The sequence below is a fragment of the Puma concolor genome, chromosome C1, assembly GCF_028749965.1.
Source record: "Puma concolor isolate L17-30 chromosome C1, mPumCon1.1.hap2, whole genome shotgun sequence".
In the NCBI taxonomy this organism is placed as follows: Eukaryota; Metazoa; Chordata; class Mammalia; order Carnivora; family Felidae; genus Puma; species Puma concolor.
The window spans coordinates 53,471,280-53,485,712 of NC_141674.1; the positions used below are offsets into that span (position 1 = coordinate 53,471,280).

The 14,433-nt window shown below is 40.6% G+C and overlaps 1 protein-coding gene across 2 annotated transcripts in view; it reads left to right on the forward strand.

The window, feature by feature from the left end:
- CACHD1 (cache domain containing 1) overlaps nt 1-14,433 on the forward strand; it is a 212,150-nt gene that overhangs the window by 167,020 nt on the left and 30,697 nt on the right. For both annotated transcript variants that reach the window (XM_086717196.1, XM_086717197.1), the window contains 5 exons: nt 2,589-2,822; nt 7,315-7,464; nt 8,353-8,476; nt 9,299-9,416; nt 14,099-14,267. In XM_086717196.1, the coding sequence (XP_086573322.1) occupies nt 2,589-2,822; nt 7,315-7,464; nt 8,353-8,476; nt 9,299-9,416; nt 14,099-14,267 (795 nt within the window). The remainder of the gene's footprint in view (nt 1-2,588; nt 2,823-7,314; nt 7,465-8,352; nt 8,477-9,298; nt 9,417-14,098; nt 14,268-14,433) is intronic.

Genomic DNA, 14,433 nt, shown 5'->3' on the forward strand with positions numbered 1-14,433 from the left:
GTGACTTCTTGAGAAAGACAACAGACAAGGCAGATGAATTAAATGCAATGGTAAGAAAACTTACAAGGAAGTGATCACTTATTTTCCATTAGATTCGAAGGTCTGCCCAGGCAGATACTGAGAAAGAAGCTTCCTTGCTATCACCCTTGTCTTCAGTGGTGCTAAATCTTCCCACTAGAGTATTTTGTGCACCTGCTATACCCCTGATAATCCCACTCTTTAAAAACCTCTGGTTACTTCCCTCTAATCAACCTCAACTCTTCTTTTTTCTCCCTGTAATCTAACTGGACACAACATCATCACTGCCAGGTTTCCGTCTCTCCAAATGCCATCTCTGAGCTTTGTTCATTAAGATTGACACATGCCCTTCATCTACCAGTCAGCCTTCAGATAGGGAAGCAGAGCCACTATGAGAATTTTGGTAAAATGAATTTATCATCAGAATTAAAGTATATGCAATTAAGGGGAAACCTGGAAAAGTAAAGATCCAGAAAGAGAAATGGACAACTCAGCATTTAGTAACCAGCCCTGGCGTGGGTGAATAGGTTGGAGCTTGTAGGAATGTCTGAAAGCTAGGAACATCGAAGATCACTTGGGAGGTCTGCATAGAAGCCTATGAGAGGTTGTTGGCCCTCCGTGGCTGCTCTACCCCTGTGAGTTCTCAGTGAAGCATCTGGACTGAACCTAGGGTTGCCCTTGTTGAGCAAGCTAGCCTGCAGCTGAGAAAGGGAACTGAATGCAGATCAGGGAAGGTTACAACAAACTGCAACATTCTGGTCCCTCTGTGTCTGTTCCACCTCTCCAATCAGCAACACTTCACTTTTGGGCCACCTTTAACCTAGAAACATACAGGAAAAGGATTCTGGGAAATATAGTCTCCAGGATGGCCATTGTTGGTGATAGAACCATCCACCATACCTACCAGTCTGTCACTCTACTGCTACCTTTGCTTCTCATTTCATGATGTAGTACATATAATACCCAAGCTTGGATCACCTTCCAGCCCACACTGTTCTTTTTTGCCTAGTAGATGCTCCTGTTTGTTACTTTGCTTTTATGTTTGAGTCAAACAGTACATGACAAAGAAAGGAAATGTATTTTTTCCCTTTGTCTCCTTTTATGATTCATTTCTGTGAACTTCTCAAGGATGTAAGGCCAGGGATTAATCATCCCTTTCATGCCTTTCGTATTATTTTTTCTCTTTGGAGCGTACCTCTCATCTCCCCTGTCTCAACTTGATGTCAAGGAAAGATAACAATAATTTGCTTCTGCCTTTTTAGTATTGTTGCTCGAGTAGAACAAACTCCAAGTTATTTAAATACAATGTGTTAAGAAAAATTATATCCGTTAGATCCTTGTGTGATTTTAGAAATGGACTTCAAGGCTAGAAGTATACATACTCTTTAGTTAGAAGTGATAAAGTCACAGAAGACAGATGAACCATGAACTTTTCAGCTGTTGTTGTTGTTGTTTAAAATGAAATAGCTGTCGGGGCGCCTGGGTAGCTCAGTCGGTTGAGCGTCCAACTTCGGCTCAGGTCACGATCTCACGGTCCGTGAGTTCGAGCCCCGCATCAGGCTCTGGGCTGATGGCTCAGAGCCTGGAGTCTGCTTCCGGTTCTGTGTCTCCCTCTCTCTCTGACCCTCCCCCGTTCATGCTCTGTCTCTGTCTCAAAAATAAATAAACGTTAAAAAAATTTAAAAAAAAAAAATAAAAAAAAATAAAAAAAATAAAATGAAATAGCTGAACATGAGGCAAAGCCTTTTTAAGACTCATTGGTTGAATCTCAGTAGTGACTGAAATCATTTGAATTTGTTTACAATGGCATCCATATGGGATCAGTTACTAATCCTTTTGACTATGTTCCAACAACAATAGCAAACCAAAATTTTTTTTAAAAGGCTTATTAAATTTATTTTTATGCTATAGATTACAGATGTTAAAGAACAGTACATCCCAGTATGTCTAAATCTTTTACAAAATTTTTAAAACCCTCTCGATGTACAAAATGTACATTCAATAAATCAAATCCAGTACTGTCCTAACAGTATCAAGCATGAAAACATTTGTAATTAAAATGAGCTTAAAGACACCGGGTTTGGAGGCATCACTAAATGCAGTCCATAATGCTTCCATTGAGTTGCATGAGACTTTGGCAAGTGTTTAATAGACAAAGAGGTAAGAAATGAAATGGTATATCACTATCCTTTAAAACTCTTAAGCTTTATCTACTATTTAAATGCCAACTTGTTAATCATTACTTTAGTTTTCAAATATTTCAAATGCATAAAGCTTAAACTTTTAGGGGAAAACATCAAGCCAAATGGGCTCCTTTATTTACTCATGTGCTTCTCATAGCTGCCTTTTGAAGAATCCCTTTGCCCTCTTGGCTGTTTGAGGAAAGACACTGCCTCATGCTTTGTTCCTCAGCAAGAGTTGGTAACAGTGTCCTGGGTCTGTTGTCTCTGCAAGACCTCTTAGACATGGCAAGATTTCATCCATGCCCTTCTTAAATCTAAATGGCAAGGTTATTGTATGGCTATACACCATTTTGGTTTACACTGCCTACCTTTGGCTTTCCGTTTCAGATGGGGTGACTGGTTTGAAAGAGCTAGCTTTTCTGAGAGATCTGGCTGAGCAGAACTCCGGGAAGTATGGTGTGCTGGACCGGACAGCGTTGCCTGTGATTAAAGGGAGCATGATGGTGCTGAACCAGCTGAGTAACCTAGAGACCACAGTTGGCAGATTCTATACCAACCTTCCCAACCGGATGATTGATGAAGCTGTCTTTAGCCTTCCCTTCTCTGATGAGATGGGAGATGGTGAGTCTGGGGACAACTTCCTACTAAAGGAAGGGGAAAAGAAACAGACATGGGTCCACCAAAACAATCACTTTTAAATGTCACCCAACACCCATCTGTGAGCATTAGAAGGTCTGGACAGGCAAGGGAGTGGTCCTCCCTTTCTCTGGTCAGAGGGTGGTGTAGGTCTCTTCCATCAGTCTGGTAGCACTGTATTTTAAACAGAAATCCCAGCCCTACTTTTTCCACATTGCCCTAACCTCAGTCAGCATAATGGATCTATTGGGGAGGATTACTGAGGATTCCCCAGTATGTTGAGTTGGAACAAAAGAGTAACTTTGCATAGCAGGTGGTAAATCTCAGATGTGTTTAGGACTTAGCCTGAGAGGTAAAGCAACATGGTATAGTCAAACAAAGACAGGTTTGGCATTAGAGGATTTTAGGCCCACTCCACCCCTTAAGTTGTTGTCCTTGACAATTTATTTAATCTCATTAGTTCCCATTTGGTCACCTGTTAAAAATGTAATGTCTTCCACATAATAAATCTTTCAGGTTGTTAGGAGTAGAAGATTTATTGGTGCCTGGCGTACCTCTCAGTAATAATTACTGCTCTTGTCACTTTATTATTTTACTTTTGTTATTATTACCATTATCGTTGTCATCATCCTGATGTCCCAAGTTACCCACAGTGTGATATTAGGTAAAGTGTTTAACCTTCACATGATTAACTTTCTTGGTCTACAAAATGGGAAAAATATTTCCGTCAAGGCTGTTGTGAGGATTACATGCACTAATATATGTGAAGCACTTAGAATAACGCCTAGCCGACAGTATATGCTCATTAAAAGTACAACCTTTTTCATTCCTTCTGCATATTGTTTATCCTTTCCCCAACCTGTCCCCCTTTCTTCTCTGAGAGGATGGAAGAAGAATCTAATGACTAGCCAGACACCATGACCACATGAGATCTTATTTTTACGTTCCAATAACTCTCACAAATACATCTAGAGAAAACCCACGTATAAAAAGTAACAGGCCAATAGAGTATGTTTTCTAGAAATTAGGTAAACATGTTTTTTCTATAAGGAAGAAATGTAGTAGCCTCTGCTATACGTCAGGTTTTTTTGTGTTTTGTTTTTTTTAATCCTTCCTCTTTCTGGCAGGGCCCACAGATATGTAAACTATAGAAACTCCCACCTTTAGATAAAGTTATTTCCTTTTATAGGGAAATGTCAAGTTTTAAATGCAAATGACTTTTGATGCATCTAACCCACAGTATTGAGTGCCGGCCAAGCCTTGTGTCAGGCAGTGATGGGTAAGGCACACATCCCACCCTCAGCAAGCATGTAAGTCTGATAAGAGAAAGACAGATCGATGAATCATCTTAATACTGTGTCAGAGGAACAAAGACAGATGTGGAAACCGAGTCCTGTACAAGCACGGAGGTTTATGCAGTCAAATCCTTTGACCGTTAGTGATATCAGGCAGAGTAAGACCCTTCCTAAAATTCACCTGTACAACCCAGAGAGCTATGCAAAGGCTGTAAATCAAATTGTGGGCAGTTCTTTGGTTCTGTGCTGGCTGATGCTTTCCAAAATTTAGTCCTCAGGGCCTGTTTTCTGAATCCTCTACGGTGGGTTTCAGTGACTGGGTTACTGGTCTGTTGCATTCCCCTCCTAGAGCGTGCCTTTCGTGTTTATATTTTCAGTCCCTAGAATTATTGGGTGACATCTCTGCTAACTCCACAACATGGGGATGCTGAGCCTAGGAAATCCCATGTTTACTTGGCTCTAATTCAAAACCTCCACAGATTAAAATATCGGTTACTGGACATATTTCTTTTAACAAGTAAATCTATGTACTTTAGGTTAAAGTAGAGAGAGCATTTGGGGATTTCATTAAGTATAGCGGGAGCTTAGCATACTTTATTTGCCACAATGGGATGAAGAGTCTTCTGTCCGAGATGATAATTGAAAAGTAAGATGGTGTTTCTTTTTTTAGGCTTGCTCTCAACATAGCCAGAGGAGGATAGAATTCTGAAGTGAGCGTATGGTCTCAGAATATTTGTTGCACTTTGCTGCTCTATGAAGATGCCTTTAATCTTAGACACAAGCCCAGGGGAGCCTGGCGTGCAGGTTATGACCTGTGTCTCCATGCTAGCCCTCATGCACTGCTCCCATCATTTATAACCCCTTTGTCCAGGGATCCCTAAGCAAAAAATCTCCTTAAGATACATTGCTAAAACCTTCTGTTGACTGCTTTGGAAATTATAATAGTGCATAACTTTTCTTTTTTCCTGTTTTATTGATTTATAATTGACATATAACATTGCATTCATTTTAGGTGTACAACAAAATGATTTGGTGTGTGTATATATTGTGAAATGACCACTGTAATAAGCTTAGTTAACATTCATCACCCCACATAGTTAAGACTTTATTTTCTTGTAGTGAGAACTTAAAAGATCTATTCTCTTAGCAACTTTCAAATCTACAATACAACATTGTTAACTAGAGTCACCATGCTATATATTACATCCCCAGAACTTACTTATCTTACGTCTGGGCACAACTTCTCACATTTTTCAGTGTTGTGTGCCCTTCCTCCTACCACGTGATGCATTTAATTGGCCTTTGCGACCACAAGTAAGTCACTAATACTTTGAGGGGCCTCACACGGGTTTCTATATGTGGGAGTCTATTCTTTGTAGAAGACTTGAAGTATCCAATTCCCTTTCCTGGGTGTTTATAGAAGAATAGTTTTTTGATGTGCTGCTAAGGCATGAACTTGCCATTAAGTGCAGGAAAATACAAGAGTAAGATGGAGAGAAACTATGCGTCTTTTTGTTTTGAGTTTTACTTGGAACCATAGGATTGTAGAACTGCTAGGGGTGCTAGAGATCATTTTGTCTCCAACACATGAACAGAGGTGGCGCCACTTAACCCAGCTCAGTAGGAGAGCTGGGAGGAGCTCTCCTGGCTGTTCCGATGCTCAGGGCCACGCACTGACCCCCAACACGTGTACGTTGTCTTTGCCTTTGCTTTTCCCTTTCCTGATTATCCTGTTGCTTTTATATGGCCTGGAGCTGCGAATGGCTTTTATCATTAAAGAGCATGAGTGGGGGAGGAGCAGAGAGAGAGAGAGAGAGAGAGAGAGACATGGAATCTGAAGTAGGCTCCAGGCTCCAAGGCTGATTGGGGCTCGAACTCACAAACCGCGAGATCATGACCTGAGCCAGAGTCAGACACTCAGCTTACTGAGCCACCCAAGCACCGCTAAAGCTTTTTTTAAGTTTGTTATTTTGAGTGAGAGAGTGGGGGAAGGGCAGAGAGAAAGAGAATCCCAATGCTGTTTTGGAGCCCGACATGGGGCTCAAACTCACAAACTGTTAGATCATCACCTGAGCTGAAATCAAGAGTCAGATACTTAATTGAGCCACCCAGGTGCCCTCAAAACTTTTTTAAAAAAATAAATACAGGGGCGCCTGGGTGGCGCAGTCGGTTAAGCGTCCGACTTCAGCCAGGTCACGATCTTGCGGTCCGTGAGTTCGAGCCCCGTGTCGGGCTCTGGGCTGATGGCTCAGAGCCTGGAGCCTGTTTCCGATTCTGTGTCTCCCTCTCTCTCTGCCCCTCCCCCGTTCATGCTCTGTCTCTCTCTGTCCCAAAAATAAATAAACGTTGAAAAAAAAAAATTTAAAAAAAAAAAATAAATAAATAAATAAATACAGAATATGCAACAGAGACCTTATGGCCCGCACAGCGTAAAATACTGACTGTCTAGCCCTTTACATAACAGTAGAGGAGCTCCTTAGCCGAACGACTAGAAATACATTACTTTGGAAACCCACTGTCTTCTTTAGCTGCTCAGAGTTCTCAGTGGTCAGATCTTACTAGATTCTGTATCTTTCTAAGGTTTTTCACCTCATTTTCTTGTCTTTTGATAGGTTATATTAATGAAATAAAGTACCTTATAAGCATTCCTTTGTAACCTCTTTTCGTCTAACAATCCCTAAAAAATCAGTTAAGCAGTTACCACTGTGTCATTTAAGCAGATGTGGAAAGCGGGACCCAGAGAAGTTATGTCCGATGTCATATGGAAAATGCAGAAGGGGCACAGCTAGGCTAGAACCCACATTTTTCAGTTCCTTGGCTAGTGGTCTTTCACATTCAGTTGAATCTTCCCCACTTGAGGAAATAGAATGATGTAGTAAGTGCTGCTGATAATTTGCACTGATCTGGAATGGCTGGTCAGGTGAGGAAATAATGGGAAATGTACAAATTGCCTCTGAAATTAACTTGGGGTGTCTGAACCCCACAGAAGACTCTTTCCCCTGAACTCTTGCTCACTTATGCCATCTGTGGAGGCAGTGGTTGGGTACTGGATCACACAGGTCACTTCAAGATGAGAAGATGCTAGAGGGTAGATATTAGCCTTTGGGATTCACTAGCACACAACTCCAGTCTTTGGTACATTCTCTGCTATCCCTTGGATTTGTTTTGTTTTTAAACCATAGGTTTGATAATGACTGTGAGTAAACCCTGTTATTTTGGAAACCTACTTCTGGGAATTGTAGGTGTGGACGTGAACCTGGCTTACATCCTCGAAGACGTGACGTATTACCAAGATTCTTTGGCTTCCTATACTTTTCTCATAGATGACAAAGGTAATCTGCTAAAAATTAATCAGAGGGAAGAATGATTTGTTTTTTGTAACCTGAAGAAAATAATCTGTAGATATTCTGATACTAACAAAGTAGGAAAATCATAGTATTTACAGAAAACTAGTGTGACTAGAACTGCTCATTTGCAGTGGAACAAATTCTTTCTGGAACACCATAAACATGGCAGAATGAACCTGAAAATGACACACATTTGTTTCTATATTGCACTGAGGGGTAGGTAACAGTTATTTAAAACATCAGGAAATTAGACTCCAGGACTGAGTAACACATAGAATGTGATCCTTTGGATTTTTTCTATATTCTTATCTTTAAATTCACTGGTGTTAAGGTTTAGGTGATAGAACATCTTTATTTTTTTTTTATTTATTTTTTTAACGTTTATTTATTTGTGAGACAGAGAGAGACAGAGCATGAACGGGGGAGGGGCAGAGAGAGAGGGAGACACAGAATCAGAAGCAGGCTCCAGGCTCCGAGCCATCAGCCCAGAGCCCGACGCGGGGCTCGAACTCACGGACCACGAGATCGTGACCTGGGCTGAAGTCGGACGCTCAACCAACTAAGCCACCCAGGCGCCCTGATAAGGACATCTTTATAAAAACAAAAACCCAGTGACTAGTACCTCCCAAGATATTCTCGATTAGACTCTTGTTCCATAACTTAAGGCATCTTTCTACACTTCAAGTTTTACACAAGAACACGTAAAACAAGTTCCATTTCTATTGGACTGGCCAGTTACACACTGAGATGTTGAGTATTGGCAGTCATCCCGGGGTATCCCACATTTCAGATGTGTGATAGGCACTTATATTAGAATCAGCACTTCTTCCAGCATGTTTCCCATAGCTCATGTCTTTGTTTTTTTTTTTTCAGGGTATACACTTATGCACCCATCTCTCACCAGGCCATATTTACTGTCAGAACCCCCACTTCATACTGACATCATTCATTACGAAAATATCCCCAAATTTGAGCTGGTTCGGCAGAATATCCTAAGGTAAGGAAAAGGTGAAAGTTATAGTAGTTGTTTTTTGGTTTTTTGGTTTTTTCCCTGAAAAAAAATAGGACCTTTTGAGGTCCAATACGAGTGTGTATTATAGGATATAAAACAAGTATAAAAATTAATGTTATTAAAAGTATCCTCCATGAATTTTTCATAAGAATAGTAGGTAAAACTTTGTAGAACAACAGATAGCCTCTTAAAACTATTAGGGAAAATGTCTTGTAAATCAGATTCTTTGTTCACATTGCCATTAATTTATAAAATCAGATATGTTATCTCATTAAAAAAAAAAACTCCCAATTGTACTAAAATGAAAAAAAAAACAAAAAAAACGGTAAAATAGAAGGTTAAGTTGAGGACCAGCTTTAGAGCATGCCAAAAAATAGCTTGGCAAAGCAGCATCCATTCCATTGACAGCACAATCATATACAACATTTTCTTTTGAAATAAAGAACAGATTGGATTTTTTCCAACCGTGATACATTATTTTGGCAGATGGTAACCTATAGAGAAACGGGTCTTTGTGCTCATTGGCTGTAAATTAATGACTGAGTGATTCGAGACCAGTTTGTCTCTGGAAAGAATTAGAATGGGAGGGGGGATGGCAGGGGTAGAGCATAAGGAATATTTTTAGTGCTGAGCTGACATCATGCTTTTACAAAATTGAAAATTTCACATTATCTCTTTCCAAAGTGATGAGCTTCATTGCTTTTCAAAATCAGGAGGTGGTCATTGACTCACAGCTTCTTCTCTGCCTTTAATTAAGAGCTTAATTTTATCTTTTGCCTGAAGTATTTCATTCTGTTGCCAACACAGCCTCCCTCTGGGCAGCCAGATAATCACCGTCCCTGTGAACTCATCCCTGTCCTGGCACATAAACAAGCTGCGAGCCACCGGAAAGGAGGCCTACAATGTCAGCTACGCCTGGAAGATGGTGAGTTAACAGGACGTCTTGGCAGGGGAACTGGGGGTTACATTGCTACTGATGCAGCAACTCCAGGGAACTTAGATCCCATAATGTTACTCACCAATTTTAAAGGGGTTGGAAAAAGAGGAAATTCCACAGGTGTCCTCTTTTTTTGTTTGTAAAAGCAATCATTTTTCATGTTGAATGAGTCAAACCGTACAAAAGGATATAAAGTAAAAAGTAAACTTTGCCCTTCCCTCTCTCCTGCCCTTGACCTACCATTCCCCCAGAAGTCACCACTTTGATCAGCTTCCAGAAAATGTTCACATACAGGGATCTATATCTGGGCATGTGCATGCACGTTTAGTGGCTGTGTAGTGTAATGTTGAATTGATGGACCAAATTTCTTTAAATAAGTCCATCAATATACATTTAGATTATATCCAGTGAGGTTTTTTTGTGGGGTGTGTGTGTTTGTGTGTGTGTGTGTGTGTGTGTGTGTGTGTGTGTGTGTGTTTAATCATTTTAAACTCAGGTTGTGGAAGTTAGGAGTTGAAAAAGAGATATGAGGGGCATATAGGCGACGCAGTCGGTTAAACATCTGACTCTTGATTTCGGCTTAGGTCATGATGTCACGGGTTTGTGGGTTCGAGCCCCATATGGGGCTCCTTGCACTGGCATTGTGGATCCTGCTTGGGATTCTCTCTCTCTGCCCATCCTGTGCATGCTCTCTCTCACTCAAAATAAGTAAATAAACTTAGAAAAGAAAAGATATGAAAGCATAAATGCCCTCTACTGACATTTTCCAAGGCAAAGAAACTTTCGGATTAGAATCTGGATTATTCATGTTCACCACCAGCAGATGGACAGTGAAGTGATCACCTGTGGCCCCCACTTCAGCTTCCTTTGACTAGCTTCATTCAGATAGCAGGCCCTCAGTCAGGGGTTCAAGCACACAGTGCCCACAGTACTCTTGTCACTGCCCTTTACTACCTCTTCCCAGCAGAGAATCAATGCTGTTATGGGGTTCTTGACATTGCAGTTGGCCAAAAGTAGAGTGGACTTTCATTTTTTTAACCACCTTTAATTCCCTTACATGGCCATATCTGGTGTTTAACCCATTGACTCTAAATGGATCTACATATTCATCTCTTTAAGAATGACTTACTGAATATCTAACTGTGAGCTAAGAAGGAAATAGAGGAATGCTCCTCTCTCTGCCCTCATTGAGCATCCAGCCCAGTGGTGGATGCAGACAGACAGCTTGACCCAGTGTCTCTGTCTGGTATAGGAATGACAGGAATTGGAAGTAGCCAACATGCCTTTAGACAGGACTGTCCTCCGACTTTCTTGTTCCGTTCTTAAAGGATCATTGTGGCAACATTGATTTCTATGACGGAAGTAAAAGCAAACAAAACAATAAATGAAATCTTTTGAGAAACTCGCAGTTTGCAAGCCTGATTCTACTGGTTTTTTGTTTTTTTGTTTTAGTGTTTATTTTTGAGAGAGAGAGAGAGAGACAGAGTGTGAGCAGAGACAGGGGCAGATAGAGAGGGAGACAGAATATGAAGCGGGCTCCCAGCTCTGAGCTGTCAGCACAGAGCCTGATGTGGGGCTCGAACCCTTGAACTGTGAGATCATGACCTGAGCCGAAGTCGGATGCTTAACTGACTAAGCCACCCAGGCCCCTCTTCTGGTATTTTACTGTTTGGTAATACAGAGTTCAGGATAGTCAAAGTATTTTGAAATTCTCTTAGCTCATTTTCAGGATTTTTTTTGAGAATGATTGCGTCACATGCCCTTATTGTTACATCATTTGTAAATAAGAATGAATGGCTTAATTTTCACATCAGAAAGGGTAAGTTATGGGGCACCTGGATAGCTCAGTCAGTTAAGCATCCAACTTTGGCTCAGGTCATGAACTCGCAGTTCATGAGTTCCAGTCCCATGCTGGGCTCTGTGCTGACAGCTCGGAGCCTGGAGCTTGCTTCAGATTCTGTGTGTGTGTCTCTCTCTCTGTCCCTCCCCTGCTCATGCTGTGTCTGTCTCTCTCAAAAATAAATAAACATCAAAAAAAAATTTTTTAAAAGAAAGAGTAAGCCATACACCAGAATACTCCACTGAAAAATACTTTTATATTTGAAATCGGAGATTATGTACCACTAATATATCCTAACTGAAAGCAGCTCCATTGCATCCTGAGAAAATCTCTACCTTATTTTGTTGACATTAAGAGAAAGGAGGATGGGCACCTGACCGTCTCAGTCGGTGGAGTGTGTGACTCTTGCTCTTGGGATTATGAGTTCAAGACCCATGTGTGGGTATTACTTACAAACAAAATCTTTAAGAAATTGAATTTTTTTTTTTTAGAAAGAGAGAAAGGAGGAGATACAGGCATTTTTAAGACCCTTTTTGCACAGTAAATAAACCCAATGTTAACATTTTGGGAAGAAGTATCATCTTAAGATAGTTTTTCTTCAGTGATATCAAGAAATTCTGGCCATTCTGTGTAGCCAAATGGATACAATCATGTAATCACTTCAGGTAGAAGTGTTAGCTTTCTCAGAATTCTGAAACTGTCAAGAACATCGCTATGATGTGAAAAAGTAAAGAGATAATAAATAATGAGATTGAAGTTAAAGAGGCTTGCCAGGTTACCCGGCCAAAAATAGCATATAATTTTAAGTTATCTTTGTGGGGGGGGGGGGGTGGGAACATATACTCCCCCCGTCTTCAGGAATAAAATGGATTCTTCTACTAAATGTAATTCAAATAGATTCAGCTTATATTGAGAATAATTATTTGAACTGCTTAGCATCCATAGATACAGCAGATACTTATGGATTATATTTCACTGACTTAATTTAAATAGAATGTGAGAGATTATGTTAGCATTAAGAGATTACTACCCTGTCACTGTGCAGCTCAAGTCCATCTTTGAGCATTTGAGGAGACTGCATGCTGAGACAGAAGAAAGTACTGACTTCAGAAGATATTACAGTGTTCCTGTGTGACACAGGAATGGCTCACTTTAAAACGTGAGTCCCATGGGCAATCAGTGAAAAAAAAACACTCCCCGGTGCTGGAGAGCCCTTCTAGATACATCATGGTTCCTTAATGCAAAGACTATTTCAGCTAAGAACACAATAAGAAGACCTGTACTGGAATCGGTTTTCCTTTCCAACTAAGAACTATTGAAGTGTTTCTTTTAGATGCTTAGGGTAACTTTTTAAATTTTTTTTAAACATTTTTATTTATTTTTGAAAGAGAGAGTGAGTGGGAGAGGGGCAGAGAGAGAGAGGGAGACACAGAACCTGAAGCAAGCTCCAGGCTCTGAGCTGTCAGCACAGAGCCCGACATGGGGCTCAAACTCATGAGCCGTGAGATCATGACCTGAGCCAAAGTTGGGCACTCAACAAACTGAGCCACCCAGGTGTAGATGCTTAGGGTAACTTCCAATTGTTCTCTTATAGAACAGACCCGATCCTACAATTCTGGTCCTTCTGGCAAAGTGTTCTGTCTTTTGGTTCCTTGGAACATGTAACACAGCACACAAAGGTGACTGTGTGCGTTGGGAAGAGGGGAAATAGTAAATGCCACTTGAGAACACTGTTATTTTCTAATTTGTGGGTGGAGGAAGAGAATTAAATTTGCTAATCTAACTGAATATCCTTGACAGCAGTTCCAGGAAGATGCAAATTTCTCCCATGTTTAAAGAGATTCTGCAGCCATCTTCATAAACCCTAAATTATACTTTAACCTGCCTACTTAAATTTCTCCTTGATCATGAAATTAATCCTTTGGGCTGCATTACTTCTCATTGTCCTGTGGTTTTAACTTAGTTCTGGTTATCACCCTTTCCATTTGTTGACAAACCATCTTTCAGATAGATTCGGCCTGTCTCCTTCTTTAACGGACTTACAGAAGTTTGGCTGTCTTGTATTTTTAACTTTAAGAAACTAGAATTAAGTAGCTTGCCTCGGTTTTGATTCGTTGGTAGACGGTTTTTCCCAAGAACTTTACTTATGTGTCCATTTCTAAGAGCCAAATGGGTTTGGAAGTATTCCTATTTGTACATAGGAGCTTGATAAATTAGGCTGAGCTACGGTACATTTGCCTATTCTGGTCTGAAATGATAAGTTAGGCAGGCTTTGTGAGGCAGCCATGGGATTTGTACTTTTCACGAGTCTGAGATCCTGTCCATCTCCAACCAGGAAAGGAGAAAGCATTAGTCGGGAATACAATGAATAAACCAGATTCTATATGGGCTGCGTACATAAATTCAGAATTGGCTTTTGAAGTAGTCAATTCTTGGAATACTCATTGCACAACCAACTATATATTTTGAAATACATTTCAAATCCAAACAGAAGTAAGTGCTGTATTTTCATGCCATGCTGTATTTGTCAGCTTAAATAAGCAAAAAGGCCATAGGGTTGCTGTTCCAAAGGGACTATTCTGTAATCCCTTCATTAGCTGCAGGATTTTCTGTTACATACGTTCTTTTCCCTCCATCAGAAAGGAAAAGAGAACATGTAGTCATTTGCCAGAGATATGTTCTCTCACCCCATCCTCGCAGCTTTCATTCACTCATCAAATATTTTTCTGTGTGGGATAGAGACAGAGATAGCAGAAAATAATGTAGGTGAAGTCACTACCCCTAGGAACCTGTGTTTTCTGGATTAGAAATTCTTTACTGATTTTTCCAGGTACAAGACACTTCCTTTATTCTCTGTATTGTGGTGATACAACCGGAAATACCCGTCAAACAACTGAAAAACCTCAACACCGTCCCCAGCAGCAAGCTGCTCTACCACCGGCTGGACCTCCTGGGCCAGCCTAGCGCCTGCCTTCACTTCAAACAGCTGGCGACTCTAGGTGAGGCCTTTGCACTTTGCAGTTTCCTTGGTGGGCTTACTCATAGCAGCTCACGATAAATACCTGCTTGAATTTAGAGGGAAAAAAACTAAAACAACAAAAACGAAAAAACACCTGGATGTTGAATGACAGCAGTGCTAGTTTGGGGATACAAATGTGAAAACCG